General features: G+C 44.1%; 1 protein-coding gene across 2 annotated transcripts in view; it reads left to right on the top strand.

Moving 5' to 3' along the window:
* The first annotated feature begins 8,802 nt into the window (after positions 1-8,802).
* The window catches only part of Tmem185a (transmembrane protein 185A), a 34,593-nt gene continuing 33,727 nt past the window's right edge, over positions 8,803-9,668 (top strand). The window contains exon 1 of one of the 2 annotated variants that reach the window (XM_013505547.1): positions 8,803-9,575. In XM_013505547.1, the coding sequence (XP_013361001.1) occupies positions 9,538-9,575 (38 nt within the window). In that variant the 5' untranslated portion in view covers positions 8,803-9,537. The remainder of the gene's footprint in view (positions 9,576-9,668) is intronic. The other variant, XM_005406414.2, reaches the window with a different exon arrangement.

Raw genomic sequence — 9,668 nt, forward strand, 5'->3', positions numbered from 1 at the left:
GGGGGATGTGGGTCTCTCTGATCTGCTTAATGATACTGTAGGGTCTCTTCCACCTCCTTCATATAATTCCCAGGCCAATAAATCAGGTCCATCTCCTTCATCAGCTTCTCTTACTATGGGGACAAAAAAGTACATCAGTTTATTACAATAAAGTAAGTGGGATCATACAAGGTACAGAGGAAAATCCAGCTGCCTTTTATAAGTGACTGACAGAAGCCTTTTGCAAGTATACTAATATAGATCCATTTTCCAGGGAGGGAAAATCACTAGTGGGAGACCTTTTCATCTGTCAGCCAGCATCAGCTATTCAGCATAGACTACAAAAATTTTTGATGGGGCCACAAACACCTATGGCCCAATTGCTGGACACGGCCTTTTCTGTGTTCAATAATCAGGACACAGAGAAGAGACAAAATTGGAAGGCTAATCCTGTAACTGTTATAATTGGTAATGATTTAAACCTACCCACCTCATCTGAGGAAAACTTCAGGGACAACAGAGGGAAGAGTTCCTGTTTCAAGTGTAAGAGGACTGTATACTGGGAACAAGGTTGCACCAAGCCTCCCCCTGGGCCCTTCTCTGAATGTAACATAGCTAGTGCACCTGACTTGTAGCACTGGAAGTTTGACTATCCCTGTTCCAGAGAGGGGCTAGGCCAGCCAGAACCCTCATTTACTAAAAAAGCCCAGGGGAAGCTGCAATGCTCCTATCCACAGACATCACAATGACTTCTCTGGGTAAGCCTGGACATCATGGGTGAGCCAATTCAATTACTTCTATCCACAGACATCACAATCTTCTCTGAAGAACCCCAGGTAAGCCTGGACATCATGGGTGAGCCAATTCAATTACTTCCTTCTGTTTTGATTTCCTTCTCTAGAAACCCTTTCTCTGGCTCTATAGCCACAGTTGGGGTTAGGGGACCCTAATCAGAGATTCTTTATGTCTCCTCTTCCCCAGAGTTAGCCATTCTTGTGAACAAGTAATCTCTCAGACCTATGCTACCAGATAGTACATCAGTGACCTGCCCTTCCAAACCTTGAGGAGGTGTAGTTCACTGATAAAAGCAGCTTTGACCATGAAAGATATCAAAAGGCAGGCCATGCAGTTGTCATCCCACAACAGGTCACAGAAGCTAAACCTCTTCCTTCAGAAACCACTGCTCAAAAGACAGAGCTGATAGCTCTTACTTGGGCATTGATGTTAGGAAAAGGCAAAAGGTTAAACATTTATCCAGACTCCAAATATGCCTTTCTGATGCTGCATGCCCATATAATAATCTGGAGGCAAAAGAGGCTTACTGACTAACAAACAATCATCTATAAAGCACAGGCAGGAAATTCTACAATTCTTAGAGTCAGTCCATCTTCCCAAGCAGGTTGTGCTCATACACTGCAAAGGGCACCAAAGAGACATGTCTGAAGTCTCCTTGGGAAATGAAACAGCTAATAGGGAAACAAAGAGAGCAGCCTATAGCCCCTTAAGACTCTAGCCTTATTCCCAGTTCTGGAGAAGCCATTAAAGCGAGCCTATATTCCTCAGTAAAATAAATGGGCCTTAGGACAAAGGGAAATTAAAAAGGGACTACAGGGGTAATTAGAAAAATCTTTCTCAAGAGACACAATGGAAGGGTATTAAACACCTGGTGATCCCTTCTTTATGAGAAGAGATGATACACTGGAAAACTCACTCGAGTTTTCACAGAACTGTGACTAGCAGTTGGAGCCAGGACTCAGACATCTCTTGGCAAGGTTTTGTCAGAGCTTGCTTTAGGGCCTGGTTGGCTCCCTCTGCCTTTCCAGAGGACTGAGGCTGCCAAGTTGAATGGAAGTAGTACTTTATTCTTAAATCCTTTGCCACTCCCCAAGTTATTTGGGAGGTGAAAGAAGGTCCATTGCTGCTCTGGGGAAACTGAGATCATTCAAATCTGGAAATGATTTCTTTAAGAAGCACCAAGACTTCCTCAGTAGCCTTTTCTGCATGATTAAGAAAGACTTCAATCCAGACTATAAAGGTATTAATTAGGACCAACATCTGTTTAAACTCTTGACATGGTAGCATATGGGTAAAGTCTAATTACCAGGCCTCTCCAGGGTATGTCCCTGTCTTTTGTACAGGTTCTAATAAAGGAGGCACTTTCGAGGGTTCGAAACATACCCAAATCTGTGTTAAGTTTGAGCCCATTTGAAATGTTATATGGAAGGTCATTTCTCTCCTTTGATAGACCCAGAGACTGTGAGACACTTACAATATCTCATCAACCTGGGCCAAGTACAACAGGCTATCCAAATGTATGGAAACAGAGTCCTGCCAGCTCCTGGCCTAGGGAGACAACCTACTGTCTGTCCTGGAGAACAAGTGCTCACAAAAACTTGGAGAGAGGATGCACCCACAGACCAGTTAAAGCCAAAATGAAAGGGCTCCTTTTCACTGATCCTTGCCACACCCCCAGCACTAAATGTGGCAGAGAGAGATAATTAGATTCATCTTCTAGATTAAAACCAGTCCCACCTGAAATGTCTGAAGAATAAGATCATCAGAAAGGAGAAAGCTACTACTGCAAACTTCTGGAAGACTTGAGATTTCTCTTCAAAAACTGAGATTCCAGTGTTACTATAGATAAGTAAATAGGATCTTGCTAAGGCTCTCCATATTGAACACACATTCTTCTCTACAGGAAGTGTGAAAATCTGACCTGCTCCTCATATTTGGGCTAATAAATAAGTTTCTTTCTCCCAGCAAACAGGCACCTCAACTGTTAGCAATTCTTTTCTCATTGCTTTCTGACAGGTTTTTTCTTTCATCGACCCAGCCAGGAAGCCATACCACCCCAAGATAGTTGGAGAGAACATAATCCCTAGTAGGTAGAATCTACAACCCCATCCAGCTAGAAGAAGCTGTAGAAGACAGACACCACCACTCCTTTAGCACCCCATAAAGAATTACGGGATTTATGTCTCTCAGAGGGAAATGAGATAGGAGATAGTCATGGCTTAGGCTGTCTGCGAAAGAGGCATCATAGGATCCCAGGATCTATACAACTGTGCCTCTCAGGACTCCATATGTAGAACTTCTCTCGGGTTCCCATGTGATGTGGGCTGCAGAAAAGAGACTAGATGCCACAAGGAGCCTGCTATCGTGACTCTTAGACCCAGGACGTACTTTTATTTTTGCTCTCTTTTCCTCTTTTGTTCAGCCTAAGTTTACTTTGCAGAGCAAGTTTCTCCCCTATCCCTTCACTCTTCACTTTTCAAATAAACTTTTGGCACCATTTTTGGCTTGTCTCATTAAATTTTTTGTTCAAGGCAAAAAGGTCCTAGAACACATTTAATTGACAAGCAATTTCTAAATGATAATAGTACCATCACTTGAGCCTCTGCCTTCATTTTCATGTGGTTGTTTTTTCATCTGTGTCTGAATTTCCCTTTTCTCATAAGAACATGGTCATATTAGATTAAAGTCCTATTCTATAATCTCATTTTTATTTGATTACACCTGAAAAGTCCCTATTACTAAATAATGCACTTATACAGGTATTGGGAATAAGGGCTTCAACATATCTTTTTGGAGGTCACAATTTAACTCATAACAAAGACTATCCAAAGTTGCCTAAAGTAGGTGATCAATACAAAGGAGTTATTATTACTGTGCATCTAAGACATGCCTTCCTCCCTAGATTTTAGTATTTCTGAATCAACATGTGTCTTGTACTTCACATGTACATTAATTGATACAATATTCTTTTTCTCTTAAAAATTTGTTATCGAATGGATGGTTCATTTCACATCTTAGAACTGTGCAAACACTGTGTAAGTTGTTGTATAATAAAACCAAAAAAGCCTCAGTGTGTCAGTGGTCTGAGAGAATCTGGTAGGAAAAAGAGAGTGTGGGTGTCCCCAGGTAATGTCTACAGCCACCAGAAACAGGAAGAAAAGGTCATTGTTTCAGCAGGTCTGGGGGTACCTATTCATTTCATAGCACTCCCTGAGCACCTACTGTATACCAAGTTTCTAGAGATGGAAAATCCCTGAGCTGAGTCTTCCGGGCCCAGAGACATAGCAGAGTGCACCCTTGACAGCGTGTGAGTCAGGGTGAGGCACAGTAAGCTTCTCAAGGGGGTGGAGAAAAAATCAGTTTGGGAGATTATAGAATCCCAGTATAGATAAAATGGAAATTGTGGACAATGTACCTGTATTAAAATGCAGTTTACACACAAAATCTGGCATGGAGTTGCTTAAGTCCTGTATTATTATAGGGTAAGTTCAGAGAAAACAATTTAGTGATGAGCTCACATGGCCTACATTGGAAAACCTGTCTGAAATGAGGATGATTCAGAGACCCCAGAGATAATTTCCATCTGCTGTTTGGGAGCTGTTCAGGCCTGTGCTAGAATCTGGGGCTCAGTCAAATGCCCCTGGCAACATGACTATCATTGAGCAAGTGCTGCTCAGTCTGGATGAAAATCTCTGACTCAGGGAAGGTGAGGATGCTTGCAGACATTCGACTCCCAAAAGGTCCACCTGCCTCCACTTGCTGACTTCTGTCTCTTTACAAGTGTTGCTGCCCTTGCCTGGAATTTCCTTTCTTCTCTTCCCAGCCTGAAATATTATTTGTTCTTTCAGACTCAGCTCAGCAGTTCCCATGTCCTGGAAGCTTATCATGCACAATGCTGCGTTTTCATTATTCATTTCTATGTGTTCTGAGTCTCTCCCACAGCACCTGACACAAAGCAGATGCTTTTGAAAACAAGTGTTGGATGAAGACAATGGAAGGATGAAAAGTTACAGGCTGCCCCCACTGAAAGTGTGCTTTAGGGGAAGCCAAGGGGAGGAAAGGACACCAGAGTTAGGGCTGAGAGGCCCAGAGGAATGCGACAGAAAGCCAGTGTTGAAGCAGAAAAGGAGAAAAGATAACAGAAAGGGGTGATGAGGATGAGAACAAGAGTTGCATAAGCAGCTGGTTGGTGACCTGTCTGCTACAGGTGTTCTTTCCTGTCTGTCCCGTGTATCTGGCTACATCACTTGATTTGGGCTTTGCAAGCACAAAGCACTGGAGAAGGGGGTCCAGTGAGCCTCCCTATCCACCTAGCAGATGTCCAGCAAGCCGTGGCAGCAGAAGTGGCTCATAGGGGAAGCACAGGGACGCTGCGGTAGCTATGCAGGTACAAGCGCAGCCTCTCCACTCTGCGCTCCGAGAGAAAATGGCCCCTGCTCCCTTCAGTGCAAAGCTTGCTCTGTGAGAGATGATGATGTACCTTCTCCCAGGGACCGTGCTTCGCGACAGGAGGGCCACTGGGGCCTTGTAACTATTCTCTTCTCTCTCGACAACTTCAGTTTGCAAGCCCCAAGAGAAGCTTCCCTGAGGAGATATCTCCTTATGGGATCTTAAAGATGAGGGGGGAGTTGCAGATCGGAGCAGAATCATAGGTATTGCCTCCTCCCTTGTTTTCTGTGACCTTTCAACTCCTGCCCAAGATCTCCAACTCCCCAAATCCAGCCCTCTAATCTGTCACACCCTTGTTGAGACTCTAGACTAAACCACCTCCCAGAGAGATTTCAGGATCAGAAAGCCCACATTTAGCCAACTCTGGCTAAATTTGCCAGGAACAAAGGGCTGTCTTAGGACAAGGCAAGCTGCATTTTGCAAGTGGATAAAGTCCTGAGGTCTACACAAACCCTCTAACTGGTAGTAATCAGAGTGTGCACTAAGGCAACTTAGAGTGGGGAATTTCAGACCGAAGGGGAGCCAGTCTTGATAACTGATACCTCCGTACTTCCTGGCTCTGAGAGCTCTTTAGTAGCCCCAGTGGCCTTGCCCAGGATGTTCCTCCTCCCACTGGGCCAACAGTAAAACTGGTGCTGAGTACAAGCCTTCTAATTCTACACTTTCTCCACTGTTCTGTTGCATCTCAGTGAGGCATCCTGGTCCTATAGCGAGGTGGATCGCAGTCACTTTCTTCCCTAGTCCAGGACCTCTAATGAAAGGATCAGAATATACCAGGAGTCTCTCCTCCAGGACCTTGCTCTTCAGAAGTCTGTCTTCTAAGTCTCACATTAGAGCCAAGAGAAATAATGTATTCAACAAACCACCAACTTATCAAGAAGGTGGCAAAAGTTTAAGACAATATCTAAAACCATGGTTCATATATTCACTGATGCTTCTGGGATACTTTAACATGTGTCCACACCAAAGCCACATGTATATACTTTCAGGCTTTATTTAGGGGCTATGTTTTCCCAAACCATTTTTGAACCTTTTTTTTGTCCCAGGGTGGGAATGTTAGAAACTTCTTATAAGATGGTCCTAGAATATGGTGCCAAGTCAAGAGGAAACTAAAACAAGTAAAAGTCAAAACTTTGCTAAAGGAAAAGATGGGACTATTCATCCTGCATGTGGCTCAGTCTTTTCTCAGTGTTAAGGTCACTTATGGATCTGTCTACACAGGCCAGTGAAGCCTTATGCCTCAATCCAGGGTGGAACATCACAAAAGGTGGGAAGCAGATTAGCACAAGGATCTTTTGCACTTTCTAGAGGGAGGACACTGGGAGTTTCTAGCTTTTGGTTCCATGGCAGCACTGGTAGAACACAGAGCTAGGCCTCTAGTGTAGTTAGCAGTGGAAGAATCCTCCTCTTAAAGTCTGATGATCTGAGGCTTTGGGAAAGTCCACTTTTTCCTGCATGTCTTCAAGGACAGGCTCATATGCTTCCCTTGGCAAGTTAGCTTGTTACAGCAAAAGAATACACTGACAACTTGTTTGTATATTAGTGTTTTATTATCCAGGCTAGACAGTCTCTATGGCTTAGTCATCTCTGGAAGGAATGCGAAAATTGAACATGTGGGCACACAGAGAGCAGTGGTTCAGCTCCAAAGACTCCCCGAGACCTCACCAAAAGTAGCATCTGAACTCTACATAGCCTACCTGGTCACTGTCTATGAAACGTTTGAGAGAGTGATAATGCCTGGTATTTCAAGTGTTTGAATTAACAAGACACCACCCCTCTTAATGCCTGCTTGTGGTGAGACCATCAGTAATTAAGATGGTGCTGGCCATCCTGACAACTGACAGGTTCTCCTTTCTAGCAGTCTGATATGCAGATTTTGCTGGACATTGAGTTTTATTTTTGCTCCACTAGGTTGGTGCCCCCGGGCACTTATATGAGCTTCTCTGTGCCTCACTTCCTCTTCTGTATTTCAATGTTCCTTGGGAACTTTCTTGAGGTTACACATTGGACATCACCTAGAGGATGGACATGGGAACAGGACCAAAATTTCTGGAACAGTATCCTGGTGCTTTAAAAGCTAAAAGTTTGATTCTGGTTACTCATCCTTAAAGCCAGCTCATATAATAATATCCACTCCCCAGTGAGTGTTGGGAAGCCTAATTACCACTTGTGAAATGTTTTCAAGTCCTTAGAAGAAAGGTGATACATCACAGCAAAGTATGATTCTCACAAGTGTGATCTTCTCAAGCTTCCCCTGGGGCTAACCAGTAAAAACTGCCATTCATGAAACTCTGCTACTGTAACAAGCTATTATCCCCAATGAAATCATGTTTAAGGTACTGCTGTGCTCATGAAAACCTGAAATCCACCAGAAGTGAAGAGAGAAGACCAAGTCACTTGCTGTGAGGTTGTCTTGCTCTTGGATTACAAAAGCAAAGAGAATCCTTAGGAGGTTGGCAGTTGAAAGAGTACCACCTAGCTGGGCATGGTGGTGCATGCCTGTAATCCCAGCAGTCAGGAAGCTGAGGCAGGAGGATCGTTGTGAGTTTGAGACCAGTCTGGGTTACAAAGTGAGCTCAAGGCCAGCCTGAACTGCATAGCAAGACCCTGTCTCAAAAAGAAAAAAAAAGAAAGAAAAAAAGAAAGAGTGCCAGCTAGCAAATCTTTGAGTACCTAGTGGGCACCAGGAAATGTGCTATGCATGCTTTCATTAAATCTTGCTGACAAGCTGAGGAAGTAGGTTTTATCATCTCTACTTTGCAGAAGAGAAAAACTGAGGCTCAAAGATGATGACTTGTCCGAATAAAATGAACCTGGCACTTCTAAGCAGGATGGCTAGGAGTTGGGGAAGAGGCCAAGTCTGAGATGACCACAAAGTCTAGACAGACGTTAAAGAGCCTAAATTAGGTTAGAAAAGTGAGAATTAAACAAAAGAAAGAAAGAGAGAGAGAGAAAAAGTAAGAAAGAAAAAAAGAAAGAAAGAAAGAAAGAAAGAAAGAAAGAAAGAAAGAAAGAAAGAAAGAAAAGAAAGAAAGAAAAAGGTGAAAGAAAGAATGGGTTCTCAACTTTGGGTATTCCCTTGAATAGGCCACTTGCCAATAAAGAGAGGGAACTCAGGAGGGGAAAATGACTGGGAGGGAGATGATTTTGGTGCCTGATAACTTCCTTTTATTTTATTTATTTATTTATTTTAAAGAGAATGAAAAACTCCAAACAAAAACAAAGCAACAAAACACAATAAAAACGATACAGAGTTTCAAAACAAGATGATAGGAAATTAACAATGATTGCTATATTACATATTGCTATCTTCAAAATAGTTGTTCAGATTACCAGATATAGGTATGCAAGACTGATCAAACAATTAAGCATTAACTGTTCCTTTCAATGAACCAATAGAAATTAGTAGTACAATTATCTTAGCTATCTTGTATATATATATACTTATCTATATTATATATTCCTTCTTTTCTCCTTTCCCCCACCCCAGCTGTTCTTTCCTTTTAAAAAAAAAATAAACATAACAATGAAAACGAGTTTCAAAACAGGTTATTCTGACAGTTACAATAGTTGATATATTGTGTATTGTTGTCTTCCTAGTATCCAGAGTAGAAGATATATGCATGATATCTCGTCCATGCAATATTAACACAAAACTTTCTTTGTGCTAAGAGAAACTAGCTGTGTAACAGTCTTAACTATCTCGTATATACATATATTTTTTTCCTTTTTTTGTGCCTGATAACTTCAGTTTGGGATGGACAGCTTATCTTGACATGCCGACCTGGGCCTTGGAAGGGAAGATGATATGCAAACTGTGGAATCGCTGGCAGAGCTAACGTCTCATCCATTGCCAGTACATATCACCCCTCAGCTTACTCTCAGAGAAATCTCCATAAAGCAGTCCGAGCCGAGATGACAGGTGTTCCCGAAGAACTCACCGCCGGACTTCCGGGTCGTGCACTCCCTTCTTGCCGCCCTTCACCCAGTCAGCGTCCCCACGCGGCTCTCCGGCTTCCTGGCGGCCCCTTCTCCTTGTCCGGCTCTCCCCGCTCTCTGCTCAGCGGGTTGTGCCGGGACCAAGGGCCAAGAGCTTCCCTGGCTCCGCGAGCTCGGGGCGGGGCTGGGGAGCATGCGCGATCGACGACGTACGGAAGCCCGGAAGGAGGGGCGGGGAGCAGTGGCTCAGGTTTCTTCAGGCGGCGGGCGGCTGGGACGCGGCTGGCACAGGCACCATGAACCCGCTGTAAGGCGCAGGCTGCGCGGCGCGGGGGAAGCGGAGAAGAGGAGGACGCAGCGGTGAAGTTCTTCGCCATGAACCTGAGGGGCCTTTTCCAGGACTTCAACCCGAGGTGAGTACGCGCCAGGGGCTGGCCCCGGGCTTCGCTCGTTGCCCGGGGAGGCGCGACGGCCGTGGGGCTGCGGCCGGAGGACCGGGGCGCTCG

This window comes from Chinchilla lanigera, unplaced genomic scaffold (assembly GCF_000276665.1).
Source record: "Chinchilla lanigera isolate Chin_1 unplaced genomic scaffold, ChiLan1.0 scaffold00097, whole genome shotgun sequence".
Lineage (NCBI taxonomy): Eukaryota > Metazoa > Chordata > Mammalia > Rodentia > Chinchillidae > Chinchilla > Chinchilla lanigera.